Genomic DNA, 16,878 nt, shown 5'->3' on the forward strand with positions numbered 1-16,878 from the left:
TAAAATTATACAAATTCCCCATGAGATTGGGTTGATTTCAGGTGCAATTTATATGAAGAGAAGACATGAATAAATCTCACAATTCAGTGTATAATAATAAGCCAATGGCACACTGTATCATTTTCATATATAAACTATAAAGTACAAGATACAAGCAAATGGAAATTTTTCAAGTTCAGCAAACAAAATCAGCGCATTTTCATGTTTGAGAAATATACCCTTCAGATTAATGAGCAGATGTGAGCAGTCCACTCAGAAGAGACAGACTGCAGTCAGGTGATTAACGTATGAGTGACAGGAACGACCTTTAACTAGCGATAAATAATCACTAAGACTACAGTCAACAGGGGTTTCCACTCGCAATGCTCACTGCTGAGAGCCGTGAGCCACAGCAGTCTAACATACTAATTAAAAGGCTCTTTAACACAGCGCCTCATAATGCTTAATACCATAATTAATCCTGCAACATAAAATGAATAAACTAATATGCATAATTACATTCAGGGTCAAAGCTGATTAGTTGAATTATTGATAAGTTTTAGTGGAGTCCTGCACTTGTGCAAACAAAATCCAAAATGTTTAGTATTATTTTTAAGTTCACCTGGCCATAAAGGCATGTTGATCTCTTCCATTATCATCTACAGATATGCTTTATAAATGTTTGAATTGACTCCTGGTTAATGACACATTTAGCTACTAAAAAGCCACTAAAGATGAATTGTTCTGTGTGCTGTGGTTGCTATGGAGCCTTGTCTCCACAGAGAAGAGCCCTTGACATTGTTGAAAGCACTTCACCAGAGAACATAAACAACGTGCTTTGGCACTGTGAGACATGCTGGACTTCAAGCTGTGGAAAGGAGAGGCTCCTGGTGTGTGGTTCTATTAGATGACGTTCACCCGAATGAAATGTTCTTCATTTAATTCATTTTTTGTGCAAGCGCATGTGCTCCTGTGAATATATTTGCTGAGAAAACGGTTATATTGTCAATTATGGAAATTGTTGTAACATAATAAAAAAACTAAATTAGCTTAATTGTTCAACCAGTGGTGAAAACGTTTCATTAGCCACTGTACATGGACTAAGCACAACCCAGGCTTATTGGAAAATGCACTGCAGTTTCCAGCAGAAATATAAAGAAGTAAAGCCATAAAACACAGATAACTTTTATTCCTTTTAACAAAAATTATGATTAAGGGGGCATGTTATTGATTAATAAAGTCTTGTGCTGGGTTCCTTGAAAAATACTGTGTAAACTAATACATTTTGACATTTGAATCATACAACCAGCTTCATGTATGGCTTTTCTGGCATAGTAAACTTGCTCATTAGGTCACCTGGTACAGCATTGTATTTGCAATGTGGAGCGCTCGGGTATGAGTCCTGTGAAACACAATCCCAATAAATGAGCTCAAGGACTTATAGAAGAAGATTACATGGCATTGTTCCTTCAGTGAGTTTTTTTTACCTCATATTTACTTTTTGTTGACAATATCAGTTAAATGTAGGGTATAGGGATTAGTATGGATGATATGTTGTTTACACATATGACAGAACATTTTAATTTCACTCACCGACATTTAATTTTCTTAACTGCCACCATTTCTAAAAAAACCAACATAATAAACCTGCTCCAGATTTATGTTAATCTGTTACGGATAAAACTGAGCATCCAGTTAGTGCCACTCACAGGAACATTTAACTTTCAATGTGTTGTGAAAAAATGCAAGAAGCAACATAATGTTATTTCGCATAAATCTTGCCACAGGCACAGATTTCCAATGAGCCTGGCTTGGCTAGGAAACAGCAATCTGAATGGAACCTCTACTGAAACTTGAGCATTTATGTATGATGAAGTCACAGGTACTGCAGTGCTGTAGCAATGTCTCATGAGGGAAAAGATAAGGGTAGGCAATGACAGCAAGCCAGCTGAGCTGAAACTGGATTTTTCAAAGAAACATGAGAATTAGGTAGAAAGCGAGCAAATGGGTGTGGAAACATATTAAAGAATGTTAAACAATATAAGAGTTTTCTTAAACTGCTATTCCTCAACAGACAACTTCATAGCTTTGTCTTTCAGAAACCTTTAGTTTTGGTTCACATCGTATTCTTTGAGTCTCCTGGTGTCATTAAAAGGTCATCCTCATCCAAGGCTCCAGAATTGCATTGTGTTCCTGCAGTCACAGAAAGTTTGTCTTTTACATTATAGAGCAGGTGAATCCACAGCACTCTTTCAGCAAAGTGAGGCCTGTCTTGGTTACAAATGGAGTAGTCTGCTGGGCTCTGGCCGGCCTTCTCCCACTGCGAGCAACACCTACATAGAAGAGTTTCATAGACAGAGTTATTTTATACAACAAGGCTGTGTTTACACTTGGCATTAAAATGTGATCACCATGATCCGATCAAGCAGATTGGAAACACAACGCGTTTACACTTGGCAACATCAACTGACTTTCCTATCTGGATAACCAATCGGATCTGTCTTTCCCATGCAATATTTAAATTAGTCTGCAGAGATTGTCACTGTGCAAAGTTAACCTGAAGTGGTGGGTTTTCTTTTTAAAAGCATTTTCATTCGCGGGACATTTTACAATTCAAAGATAAGTGTTAGGAGTATATATATATATATATATATATATATATATACTGTATGGTAGGGTTAGTTGAAACTGGGCATATCTTAAAATTAAATAATACTAATTTCTTGACTTTTAAGTCATTCAGAACACAAAAAATGTGCCTTGTTGCTAGGAGATGTGTGACAAATGAAAACAATATGGGCCCTATTTTAACGATCTAAACGCAAAGTGTAAAGCGCATGGTGCAGGTGCACTCAGGGCATGTCCAAATCCACTTTTGCTATTTTAATGATGGAAAAATGGTTGGCGCACCTGGGCGCATGGTCTAAAGGGGTTGTCCCTATTATTTAAATGAGTAATGGATGTTTTTACATTACATTACATTACATTTACATTTAGCTGACGCTTTTATACAAAGCGACTTACAATTGCTATATATGTCAGAGGTCGCACGCCTCTGGAGCAACTAGGGGTTAAGTGTCTTGCTCAGGGACACATTGGTGTCTCACAGTGGATTCGAACCCGGGTCTCTCACACCAATGGCATGTGTCTTATCCACTGCGCCAACACCACCCCGTTTTTAGGGCGTAACATGCAATAAACCAATCAGAGTCTCAACTTCCATTCCCTTTAAGAGCCAGTTGCACTCGTGCCATGGCGGATTTGCTATTTATACGGCAGAATTTTGCAAGCGCAAAGACAGAACGTGTCTCCGAGATGAAACGGAACTGCTCGTGTGCGAGCAAATAGATAGCCGAATTCAGATACATGCAATGACTATCCATTATGACATGTAGGCATTTATATTTATATATATATTTAATTAGCCTACAAAAATTTTTATGCATTGCCATCCTTTAATTTGTAATATTTGGCATGTTTGTGTGCTGCTGTGCATCCCTGTGTTTAATAAGCAGCATGTACGCACGTTGCGGACCCGTCTATACTAACATGCTCTTTAAATAAAAAAGAAAAAACATTGCGCCAGACTTTAGACCAGGTTTGAGTTCTATTTTCAGCTCCTTAAAATAGCATTGCGCCAGCAATACGCCTGAACACACCTGTTTTTTAGACCAGCACACCCATGGGCGCACAAATGGGCACAAATGCACTTGCTAATTAAACGACGTGGCGCTGGACAGGAAAATGCGAACGTGCCAGACTAAAACAAGCAAACACACTTGCGCTGCGCCTTGCATCGCATTTGGCTGGGTGTGTTATAGGGCCCTATGTGTTCTGAAAATGTGAAACATGTTTGATTTACCCTGACTGGACATAGTCTGAAGCTAAAAAAATATGAGACTGTGACCATTTTCTATTAAATTTGTTCACTCAAATCTGCAGACTAGCGCTAAATTTTTGGGAACTTATGTCAGTTTGTCCAGACTGTAAATTGGGGCAAAATTCTGAGCAAAAATCATGAAGTGTATTACTGTGCAGCTTTTATAGTTGGTTAGGGCTGTGTGTGAGGCTAAACCATTTGAAACATAGCTAGTGACTAATGTTTACAAAATATCCCACATTATTGGTATTCTAGTCACCCTATATGCAATAAAAAAGTTTCATATTTTAATGCATGGCCAACCATAAAATAATGACTTACCCTTGGTTTGAGAGCTTTTTGGTAGTTTGGACTTGAGAAATTCAGCCATCTCTTTGTCCTCCTCCCGTTCCCTGTACAGCAGAAGTAACTATGGTGATTATAAAGCAATGCATCATGGGAAAACTGACTGTATAAATTACTATTTATGCATGGCCTTCATGTCCTTCAGTTAGCTCAAGGTTTTCATGTTATTGCTGGGAAATATAATCTGAAAATATAATGTGAATTCATGTATCATAAATTTCTCTTTCTTTGTTTGTTCATGGTATTCTGCTGGCTTTACAAAAGCCTTCTGCTCAGTGGAGGTGAATGGTTTGCAACATGTTACATGACTTCCATTCTAGCCTTCGAGAACTGGCTGGAAATGGACCTAAACTGTGATGTGTCCAGATTCAATCGCAAATTTGTGCAGATGCCACAAGCACTGAGCAGACTTTTCCTGCATTCAATTCTTGAAATTGCTGAGACAGGATGTGGCAGCATGGCTTTATTACAAATAAAATCCTATTACTTCTGTACTTAGAGGGTGAGTAATGTTTTTTTCCTCAGGCCTTAGACCAAATTCTGTCTGCCCCAGAATTGAGCTCAGTCAGAGATTTAATAAAGGGTGCAAATAAATAGTGTATAAGCCTTCGTCATTTCCCAGCATGCTAAAATCGGCTTACCTGAGACGCTCAAACTCCACGTCATCTACTAAGAAGTCTCTGGCTTCCACTAATTTATGAATCTGTTTCAGAAGCTCTTCCTCCTTCTGTTTGTCTTCATTAGACTTGTCATTATCTGAAAATGGATTTTTATCTTTTTTACCAATCAACAGCTTTCATTGTCATGCTTACTAAGACAAGGCCACTTATACGCTAACAGAAAAAAAAAATAATTTCTGGAAAGCAAGTTTGGAGTTAATATATGTTGTGCTAAAACATGTGCTACTTTTAGAAAATGGCAAAAGCAATTGAATAATTATTATCAGTAACACCAGTAAAGGTATAGTAAAAAGGAACTTTTACAGCTGTAGGCTACTGCAAAAAAAAAAAAAAAAACATTAAGAGCTAAAAAAATATTTCTTGAATTTTTTACTGTAATTTATTCCAAAGGCTTTCCCAGATCTCACCTGGGATAGACAAAAGCTTTTGAAGCTCTTTTTTCAGTCTTGTAATTTCTTTACATAACTGGATATCATCCATCCTGCAAAACAAAAGAACAGGCAAATAAAGCATGCAGAAGCACTTACAGTCTTTACTGCAAAAAAAATCTGCTTCATGAGCAACATTACTGAACCAACTAAAATATGTTACACCAACAAAACTAGCTTTAAAATAAAAGCAGCATTTTAAGTCAATAAAAATAACTTTTTGAGCATATAAAAAGCTTCACAGTGTGACTCAGTGTTTACTTTGCAATGTTTGGAATGGAATACCAGCTAAAACTGGCTGAATACGGCAGACTGGACATTGTAAACTGTCAAATTCTAGTAATTAAAACAGTAAGCTTTAACCTACTGTAACCATCTCAAACAGTAATTTTCTACACTGTTGTCACATGACCTCATGGTGTTAAAATAAAATTTAATGAAAGCATCCAGTTTACATTTTGTTCTGAAATTTTGGTTGAAAGCGTAGCATTTTGAGATATAGTATTCCATGCTGTAAGCTCTGTTGTTTACTGTTCATTTTGGCAGCTGCAGTTGGTCACTCATGCATACAGAACATTTGCATATTATGCACAGTATTCCTAATATATACTGCAGTAACAATGAGAGTCTGAACATTGCTCATGCATCCTGATCTTATTAATATTTGTAGGTATTTGTTTGTAGTTTACACAACTGGCTCCTTTTAGTCCCTAACCCCACTTTAAATTTAACCAATTCTCTAATCAATACAAAATCAGATCTATACAAGTCAGATAAGTGTATTTAATAATAACAACATAATTTTTTTTCATTATAGATAAGTCTATGTTATAGATAGCCACAACATAGTGACAATTTTGAATGCAAATAGATATTTTTATACGACAATGAATTTAATGTAAGATAAATAAAATGTAATATATATATATATATATATATATATATATATATATATATATGATATTTTGTCTTTTTTTTCTGTCTTAAGTCAAGCAAAGATGCCGTCAATATGTTTGCAATGTATTCAATATTTCGATGTATATGCAAACAAAAACAAGTTGTGTACTCATGGTCCAATCTATGTTACCCTACAGCAATTTAGTTTTTGTTGTATAAATTCTTATTTTTTACTTAACTAATTAAGATGTTACCATTTTTGCATGCTACTCGTGTCAGATAGTAGTATTTAGAGTGCATTCAGTCTCTGAATTTTAAACCATATATGCAGTTTAATAATGAAGCTGGACCATTGGATTTAGCTCTGTATCGCTTCGGTTCAGTTGAGAGAGACTGTGGAGGCTGAGCACCAATCAAACACTTGGGAATAAATGCCCCACTGATTTTGTGATAGTCAAATCTCTTCCCCAAACGATTGTGAGGGGAAACCAATATCCATGCATTAGTTACTCTGGCAGCATCAAAAGCAAAGCATTAACATCTTAATGAGGGGCAGCTGGCTGATTGTAGCTCTTGGTAATGGGAGCAGGAAGGACAGATGACTGCAGATGTGATGGTGAGAAGGATCTCAGATCAACTTTATAAACTGCTCAAGGCTTGTGGGTTTGGATGTTGACTATCAATTATAATTGATAAAACTGGTTATTACATTAATATAGAGGTTTACTGTTCATGTAGTGTGTTTATCTGGAATCTGAAAATGTAATGAAAGAAAATATTTATTTTAACCTAAAAACATTAATTACATGGATACACTTTGAACTATATAGAACAAAACCAAAACATAAATGTTAATTTACAGTCAGCAGGTTGTTATTGCTAAATAAACACAGAAAATGGACTGTGAATAATTGATCTGAGTTTAACTTATTTTATCACATCCAAAGAAAGAGACTGTAGTGACTGCGTACTGTTGCTTTCGTCAATGAAAATTATGACTAAACATCGTCCAACAAACCTTGACGAAAAAAATAATGTGACGAAAATGCTGGTCATATGACGATGACTATAATTAAATGTATAATGCAATATTGTAGATGAATAAAAATTAGACTAAATGTGTTTTACAAAATAAAAACTATGCTAAAATGTCTCTTCATTTTCGTTGACCAAAATGGGACGAAACAAAATGTTATAACGTTATTTTGTCTCATTTAGTCACGTTATTATTAGGTGCGATCGACTTGAAGAACTGCTAAAGATGGCATATCAACAAGATTTAACATATACTATTTCAATACTAATAAAGTCATTGGATACATACAGACGGTTGGTCTGGGAACGCCCCGTCACGTGATGTGAATTTAGCCTGTGGGGGGAAACATTGCCTTGGCGCCAATTGAAATACATGGGACAATCATGCCGAAGAGTTGCTGTGTCGTTTTCTGTACCTCCAATAAACTAACAAATTATTAATTAAAGTTCTACATCCTTCCTAATAAACATACAGAACCGGAAAGGAGGACAAAATGGCTACAAGCAATAAATTGTGAGGATGGTCAAGGGAAGTTGTGGAATCCCAAGACTAAGCATGTGTGTGTGTGCAGTCTGCCTTTCATCACAGGCAGGCTACGTTAACATTGTATTCATTATAACATTATCAAAAATGTGTAAGGTTGTTTCAGAAAGTGGCATGCATATATAATTAGCTTTATTATTCTACCTGAAGCAAAACGTTGTAACATTTGCCTAGTGTCGAACCTAAACTCGCATGAAAACGCATCTGCTAAGAGGTGTAGTCTACGTGATACCACTAGAAAAGACCAAGGATTTCCGTATACCCACTTAAAAAAGCATGAGGATACGTAACAACTTGGTTTTGTGTCTGAACTTTTACACTTTCATTGATAAATTCATCCCGTTTGTGTTTGCGAAGTGACACGGATAGAATCGCGGAATCCAGTCACAAATGGACCTGGCTATATAAAACAGAACGTCACGGAATATGGCTATTTTTGAATGAATACATCTATAGTAGCGCTGTAAAATGAATCAAATATCGATATGGACTAGTGTATATGAATATTAAAGTTAAAAGAGACTAGAATTGTTCTACGCGTCTCTGGGAATGAGCGCTCAATATGTGCATTTTTGTCATTCAAATACACATGATGTTCGCTGTGTTTTCCCCCACGCCGACTCCGCCCCCCAACTATGACTAGATGCCGACTGTATGTATTGCTGTGCAGTACATACTGCCCCTGCAGTCATTATACAAAGATATTTGACCACAGAATGCTGAGACTGGCCAATCACAATGAAGTACTGTTTTCAAAATAAAATTACAGAATTGTGTAATCCATATAAATACAGTGTGGTCTTGGCCATTTAGACATATGCATTTCAAATACTTCCTGGTCACATGGCATAAACGTAGCTGGGGGAACATTTTAGCGAGACGTGAAATACGTACCAAAAAGTACTTATCACTGCAGTTTCCAAAATAAATAAACACTAGAGTCAGTAAAACTCTGACACGTTTTATTCCTTTTCATACAAATTTACAGAGTTTCAATTAATAAAGCATAATTTTCTCAGTGGACTCAGTGGACATTTCTCTTTGAAACTGCGGCAAAATGTGCAGTAAGTTACGTAAAAACAGTAATGCACAAAAAGTACACAGAGGTACTTATTTTTATGAGACCAGGCTGTTCAAATATGCTATTCAGGTTTCAAAAAATAAAAATAAAATCAAATAAGCAAATCTGTGGCACTGACTGTGTGAATTCCTTTGTTTAATAGGACAGATTTCATTGCACCCATTGAAGATTCTCTTTGAAACATTCTTAAATCATGATAGATAAAGTAACATGGATCACCAAGTTTTGCACAAAGCTGTAGTTCAGTAGATGTCAACCAGGGGGCCGCATCCATCCATCCATCCATCCATTCTCAAAACAACTTGTCAAGCCACAGGACACTTTTACTAGTTGTCAGTCACAGAAATTTAGGGCCCATGGTTTATATCAGGGGCATTTTCACCAAAGAGGCAATGGAGGCAGTGCCTTTGTAACGGAGGTCAGCGAGTAGGATCTCAAGGGACACACGACTAGCAACTGACACTAGTGGATGCCATCATTTAACCTCCTTGTTAGTGCGTCTGCCTCCCATGCCAGAGACCTTGGTTCGAGACCCAGTCAGAACAAGGATAAGGTGTGGAGGTGAGGACCCAGGAGAGAGGGGTTACATTGGTGCTGTGAACTGGATGGGACTGAGGTTTATGGTGAGTGTAACGAAGGCCACCGAGTAGGTGCTGTGCAGGTAAACCTCACTCCCCTGATTTGCAATAATTTAGCCTCCTTGTTAGTGCATCTGCTTCCCATGCCGGAGACCCACTTGGAATAAGAATGAGGTATGGCGGAGAGGACCTGGGAGAGAGGGCTTACACCTCCACAAAATATTGGATGAGAATTTTTTTTTTGTACAAAAATAAAACCAGTATTACCAATAATATTGACATAAAAGCCAATATTACCAAATCTAACATTACAAATTGTAGTAATCACTCATCTTTCTAAAGAAACACTTTGCAACAGTGATACCAGCAGGTAAAGTTACAGCAGGAGTCTATGTCTCTCTTGCCTCCCCTTAGCCCACTGAATTTTAACAGACATGGGGTCTAAGTGACCTCCTAAAGCATGTGGTGAGTTTTCTAGGGATTAATTTAGAATGAATGGAGGAAAGTCACATGAAAGGAGCCAATGCCTTTATCACAATATGATTGGATATGACTAGTTAAACTGCTGTAATTGGTTCATGTGATTAATCCTGCCTCTGTTTGTGAATCAGTCTGAATGAACAATATAATGTTGTTAATGTGAAGACTAATTAAAAAAGGAAGTAAACAACTCACACACTAAATATAACAGTTGTGTTATGTAAATATAATACTTAAAATAGCATAAAACATGATCTGTGTGAGTTTTTAGTGAGTAATTAGCTTGGTGAAATTTAAAGTAAATCTTCATGTATGTGACCAATATTTAACAAGCTTTGATGACTATTGATCTGAAAAATTCTAAATGAGTTAAAAGTTAACTATTAAAAAGAATAGCCGAACATTGTCAGGATCCTGCCCTCACAGTCTTGTCAGTGTTGTCTTTGTTTCATGTTTCCTTGTTTGTGTTGTGTCTGAGCACATGGTTTTGTCTTTGTTTGTGTTTGCAATGTGCTCCTGTTGTCCTGCCTCCTTGTTACCATTACCACACTGCTTTGTTTAGCCCTTGTTTGCCTGAGTGTTGCCACCTGTTTCTCACATTCTCTCCTTGCTTAGTCCTTGTTTTTCTGTGTGTTCTTACCTGTTCCTCATTTTCTCAGCTCCTTTATATTGTTCTCCCTTTCCATCTTGTTTTGCCAGTCTCTCTCTTGTGTTCTCTCTCCTCCTCACCTTCCCTTGTTTATCCACTAGTTTGTCTAATAAACCTGTTAACACTCAGTCTTCATTTGAGTCCTCCCTCCAGACCCTTGAAAGACCGAAATGGGCAACATTGGACTCAGCAATAGATTCTGCCACCTGCTAATTCCCGGGAGAGACTGGCTGGCCATCAAGGTCTGGCTAACCTTCTCCAACAGGGCTGGGATATATGTACATTTACCCAGTTTTTCTGAAAGATGTCAAGGGGGCTTGATTATGATGATATATTTTCAATACCTGCTTGGAAAATCCTGTGCCTAAGTGGGAGATGGATAACCTCAAGATTTTGAATTTCTGCGACTTCTCTAGGTATCTTGGTCATCGCATCCAGTGGGGAATGCTTCCACCACCTAAGCCAGAATGCCGTGACCATTCTGCCCAACTTCCCTTGTCAAGTCAAGACCAACATCCTCTTCTGACTCCTACTCAGAAGCGAAGGGCAAGAAGGAGGTCTCTTCAGTGTGCTGCATCCATTTATGACTCTGACACCTTCCCAGTAACCCCTGAATCTAGTGAGATCTTTCCAACTTTAGTCTCTTCTGAGCCAGTCAAGCCTGTTCCAGTGACTCCAGAGCCAGTGATCCAGTCAATCTTCACTCAGTTAAGCCCACTCTGGAGCCAGTCAAGTTCACTCCAGAGTCAGTAAAATCTGTTCCAGTCACTTCAGGTCCAGTCAAGACAGCTTCAGTCACTTCAGAGCTAGTCAAGCCTGATCCAGTCATTCTTGAACCAGTTAAACCCGCTCCAGTCAATCCGGAGCTAGTCAAGCCTGCTCCAGTTTTTTCCAAGATGGCAGCCATGCAGTCAGTTTCAGTCAATTCAAGTCAGAGTCAACTTCTGCCATCCCTGAATCAGTCACCTTCACTACCTTTATCCAGGAGCAAGTTGTCAACCACAGTCATTACTCGGTCTATGAAGTTTGCACATGCCACTTCTCAGTCTACCAAGTCAACCTCTGTCTTCCCAGAATCAACTGAGTGTGCTCCTGTTATTCAAGAATCCGTCCAGTCAAATGTTGTCCCTCAGTCTATAAGGTTTGTTCTCTTCCTGTCACAATCTGCTGGGCCAATTCCTGTCTTCGCTGAGGTCACCAAGATAACTGCCTTGTCCACCTGCGTTGACCGAGTTAACTACAGATACTATACTGTAGATGTGGTCAAGCACGCAAACTCAATACATCAGAGGAGCAGAAAAAATGGATAGTGCTGTGCAGTCTAATGCCCTTACTGTTATGTCCACTGAAGCCATGCTTATGAATCCTATGTGGTCCACAGAATGTGTTCCTGCCTATCATGTCATGTCCACAGAGGCGCTTCCTAAGCTAGCCACTTCTCCTGTCATGGCCACGGAGGATGAGGCACAGGCATTCATTTTGCCTGTTCCAGCCCCACAGGCCATTTTCAAGCTTCTTGCTTCCCCAGTTGCCTCTCCAGATGCTGTTCCTGCAAGTCATGTGAAAACAACAGATGTTCCTGTTAGTCAGGTCATGTCCACAGAGGCCAGTGCTAAACAACCCAGTCTCACTGTGTTAGCCATGAAGGCCATTACAGCAGCTTTCTTTCATCCTTTTATTTTCAAGTAGGCCATCTCTGAGCTTCCTTCTTCTCCTGTTGTGCCCCCAGAGGCTGTTCCTGAGTGGCCTGTTCTCAACGTTTTGAATATGGCTCTCAATCAGCCCATTATTGCTACGAAGGCCACCTCCGAGCACCCCGCTCTCCCAATCACAACCATGGAGGCTGTTCCCAAGCAGCTCATTAAAAGCTCTCAGTCCAGTAGCCTCCAGAGTCCGCTATGGAGGAGGTTGTTTATACATCTGCTCCAGATAGAGCGGTACCAGAGCTCGCTGCGGAGAGAACTGCTCAAGCGCTCGCTCCTGCTCCAAAGAGAGCAGTCCCAGAGCCCGCTCCTGAGAGAGCAGTCCCCAAGGCCTCTATAGCCTCTTGGGTTGTGCCCAAGCCCTATCTAGAGAGAGCAGTCCCAGAGCCAGCCCCTGGGTCCACCCCAGTGCTGGCACCAGCCCCTGAGTCCACCCCAGTGTCTGCTTTTGCTCCAGGGCCCAGCCTATTGTTGGCTCCTGCCACTGAGAAACCTTCCAATCAATGTCAAGGTCTGATCATGTTACCCTTAAGGACAACCCAGAATCTGTCCCAGAACCAGCTCCCAAGGCTTGCCTCTTCCCTGTCAGTTCTGTCACTGATTCTGCCCATGATTCTGCCCGTCACGAAGCCCAGTTGGAAGTCCAGACACGTCAGGCCAGTTCCTGTTACCAAGAATAATACCAATCAAGCTCCTATCCCTCCCTTCCCACCCTCTGTGTTTCCCAGTTATGGTTCCGCAAGGCCAGGACCTCCTTGGTCAGCCCCTAACCATTCCTATGGGTTTTCCACCCTCCCTGTCCCACCCCCTGTGTCAACCCGTCTTTGTTTGGTACCTGCTTGGACTTCTTTGCACAATGTGGATGCCTGGAGGTGTCCATTGGATGGAAGGTACTGTCAGAATCCTGCCCTCACAGTCTTGTCAGCATTGTCCTTGTTTCATGTTTCCTTGTTTGAGTGTGAGCACATGATTTTGTCTTTGTTTTTTATGTTTGACGTGCACTTCTTGCCCTGCCTCCTTGTTACACATTACCATGCCCTCATGTTTAGTCCTTGTTGAATCTTTGTTTGTCTGAGTGTTGTCACCTGCTCCACATGTTCTTGGATCCTTTATATACTCTTTTTCCCTCTTGTTTTTCCAGTTTATTATTATAGAAAAAGGCTGAACCGCAAAAAAGCAAGGTGGATGTGCACTTTCTGTTAACTAAGCTGCCCCCTCCACGACGGATTCTGCCTTTTTCCCCTGATTTGCACACCGAGGTCCAGGGAATGGCAGCTTTACACCGAGGTAGTGAAGCAGATTTGGAGAGTGTTTGGCCAGGCTCAGGTTCATCTGTTTGCGACTCGAGAGGCATCACACTGTCCCCTCTGGTACTCTCTGACTCATCCAGTTCCACTGGGGCTGGATGCCATAGTACAGACATGGCCAAGACTTCGTCTGTACGCATTTCCCCCGATCACTCTGCTGGTCCCTGGTAGTTCCGTCTGCTGCTAGTAGCCCCGTTCTGGCCGGGCCGAGTATGGTTACATGCGTAAACTGTCAGGCTACCGCTGCTACCTCCTGCCCTGCCTCCACTGCTCACTGGCTGACTGCCATCCTGGACTGGACTCTGTGGTCATTCTCTCAGCCTGCCTGTCTTCAAGTCCTTCCCTGTCTAACATTTGGCTTGTTCTCTCCCCTCCTCTCTTTCTCATGTCTTGTCAGCTAGTTTGTCTAATAAATCGGTTAACATCTCATCGGTTAATAACTCAGCATCTGAGTCCTCCCTCCAAACCCTTGCCAAACATAAGTTCACAAATAAAATATATTGTTTAAATTGTTACTGCCTTGATTTATAATTTTGGAATAAATGTAAAATGATTAAAAACACTAGCTTGATTAGATTAATACTTGGAATTAAGAAATAGAATATTGATTGCGCTGTTAAAGTAAAAATATAAAATATAATCGTTTTTTTTCCCTCTGATAGAGTAAGTAATGTTAGTTTAACCAAGAAAATATGACTGGGACACAAATTTAAATTTGAAAAAACTAAAAATAAAATAAAAAATTGAGGACTTTTGCCTACAATACTGGTATATATCATAAATATGTACATATAAAAAACAGTTTACTCACATGTATCTGAGCTCAGATTCCCTCCTGATCAAAATGTCTCTGATCCGTTCAATCTTACAGAGTTCCCCTTCTATGTCTCCCACTGTGATAGTAGAGTCTGCCATTGAGACCACATCTGCCTCTGAAAACACACAAAAAAAGAAGATCTGGACTGAAGCCACACTGATCACGACCACAAAAGCTGAATACAGCTCAGATTTCATTCTATAACAAAATATAAATTTTTTGAACGTCTACTCTCTCAAGATTAGCAGTGCTTGTGGAGTATTTCTGAAAAAATGAGGTACATTTCAAGATGCACCAGTTTGTTGAAACCTCTACAATTCCTTCAGGTCTATTGTTACTACCTTCTTTCTATTCTTGAAGAGGTTCTAAAAACCTCTTCAGTGACGTTCTCCGTATTCCTCCAGTACCAATAAATCAAAGTTGTAGCAGCAGCAGCAGAAAATTGCAGCATGTCTAGGTTACCTGCCTTGGCAAGGGTTTAGGATGCCTAGCATAACTCTTCCCCTGATCCTACAATTGGTTATGTCACTGCTGATGTCTCCAGTGGCACTGTGAACTGTCTCTTTCTCATGAGTGGCATGGTAACCGTTATGCTAGGCTGAGGCTAATACGTTCTGTCAGTTTTACTTGGCTGAGTGGCCACTCAGTTCATGAGATGGGGAAAATGACAATATTCAGAAAAAAAGGTTTAAATTGTAACAAAGCCTTATATATATATTGCTCAGTGTTATTTTAGTTTTTTTATAAACTATTTTAGTATTTATTAATATTTTTATTTAGCTTATTTTTATATATAGTTTAAGTAATTTTGTAATGTGCTTTTACAAATTTTATTAGTTGTTTTATATATCTAGCTAACTATTAAATGGATTTTTATTTCATTTTTAGTTAATAATAACAACACTAGTTGCTTGACCACTATTTTTTCCTATTGCAGCAGGAAGGTTTACTCTAAATTCTTATTCTGTAGACCTTTTTAACAGATAACTAAATCTTTTGGGGATTTATAAATGATCTAAAATACAGAAATGGGAACAACATGCTAAAAATGTCTTCCTCTCTGATGTTAGATTTATGAATTTGACCATTTCCTCTTTCTTATTTGGGCCACAAGCCTCTCTGTATCCAAACCATCAATAGGTGTCATCAGGACAAGTACTGATCTAAGATGTCACTAGAACATTTAAATCAAATATTCTTACGAACAGAGCTATTCAAAAATCAGTGCCAAGAGGCAAGTTGTTCCTTCATGTGCAAGTTAGCAACTCCACTGAAGCATTGAGGCTTTTTACGTCAGGTTAGGCATTCATAAAGGAAAATCATTCAAATATGCTTGACTGAGTGAGAAAGCAGTAGAATTAATGTGGTACAGTGCACATAAGAACTCAGTAAGTTCTGCAAAATAGATTTCTTGGGTAGACAAGTAATAAAAACAACAAAAGAATAAAAGAAAAAAAATATTTAAATACAATTTGTGATGTGTCACACAGGTAGTTCAACAAATGACGTTTGAATTCTTCTTCAACATAAACAAAATGAAAAATCATAGTTCTTACTTCCAAAAACCCTAAGTTTGACAACGTTTTACAGCAAAATTACCTTTTACTTTTTTAATTTTTCACCATGTTGTAAGATAACAGTTAACAAATTGATGTTTTTATTGTAGCAGTTTTTACAGAGTTATTCTATGAAAAAAATTAAATATATTATTACCAATTATACAGTTACATTATTTTTAATTATACAGTTGATAATGAAGCCCTGGAATTGATTTGAACGGACCACAGTTTGCTTAACCGGATGATCTCCGTAAGTTTATTTCGCAAAACTTTATTATTAATGTTCAGTACCTGATCTTCTGAAAGCAGCAGAAGGTGCTGTGCTGCGAGAGCATTTTAACAAATGTAATAAAGCCAGTATGACACTGTAAACTCCACAAGAGCTCTAGAAAAGGCATGTTCTTCTATCCTGAATCTCCTTTCCATTTCAAAGTCACGACAGATTGCAGTCTACGCAAAGTATATCTCCATGTAGAGCATTTAAGTTATTAATGGCTAAATTATGAGACTCTTATGAGCTGTTTTCAGATGTCAGCATAACACTTTTAAACCTGAACTCATTCTTTACAACAGCAGAAGTTCTACCTGTGAGTTTCAGTCTGCACAAACCCCAGTGAAGAAGAGAAGCAAGTGTGTGATAGTCTACTATCCCTTTCACCAGTACGTTTAGACAGGTTTTGATACAGAGAGATGTAGGGATACCTGTTTGGTCCACATCTGTTTTCCACTTCGTGCATTCCAGGGATCCATACTGACAGGATGCTCTGCGCTTTTCATCCATCGCACTCCACTGAAGCCTAATCTTATACGAATATTCTGACTTAGTTGAGACAGGCAAAGCGAGCTCGCTTCAATAAATGCAGCGGATCCAGCGGTTCTCGTTGCTGAGGAAAATAGCGACGGCTGTGGATAACTA

General features: G+C 39.0%; 1 protein-coding gene across 1 annotated transcript; it reads right to left on the bottom strand.

Moving 5' to 3' along the window:
* Positions 1-18: 18 nt before the first annotated feature.
* Positions 19-16,873, bottom strand: pik3r6a (phosphoinositide-3-kinase, regulatory subunit 6a). The gene is made up of 6 exons (XM_059570212.1): positions 16,665-16,873; positions 14,398-14,518; positions 5,292-5,365; positions 4,846-4,960; positions 4,181-4,251; positions 19-2,312 (listed from the first exon to the last, which is right to left on the bottom strand). The coding sequence occupies exons 1-6, from the start codon at positions 16,741-16,743 to the stop codon at positions 2,197-2,199; spliced, it is 576 nt and encodes a 191-aa protein (XP_059426195.1). The 5' UTR covers positions 16,744-16,873; the 3' UTR covers positions 19-2,196.
* Between the last annotated feature and the right edge of the window lie 5 nt (positions 16,874-16,878).

Source organism: Carassius carassius, chromosome 17 (assembly GCF_963082965.1).
Source record: "Carassius carassius chromosome 17, fCarCar2.1, whole genome shotgun sequence".
NCBI lineage: Eukaryota > Metazoa > Chordata > Actinopteri > Cypriniformes > Cyprinidae > Carassius > Carassius carassius.

Bases quoted from the DNA above. Each gene is read 5' to 3' on its own strand.
- pik3r6a (XM_059570212.1), bottom strand. From the start codon at position 16,743: ATGGATGAAAAGCGCAGAGCATCCTGTCAGTATGGATCCCTGGAATGC. The intron at 5,366-14,397 runs GTGAGTAAACTG...TTTGTTTTGCAG, and splicing joins GAATCTGAGCTCAGATACAT to GATGGATGATATCCAGTTAT. The intron at 2,313-4,180 runs GTAAGTCATTAT...TCTTCTATGTAG, and splicing joins AAAAAGCTCTCAAACCAAGG to GTGTTGCTCGCAGTGGGAGA.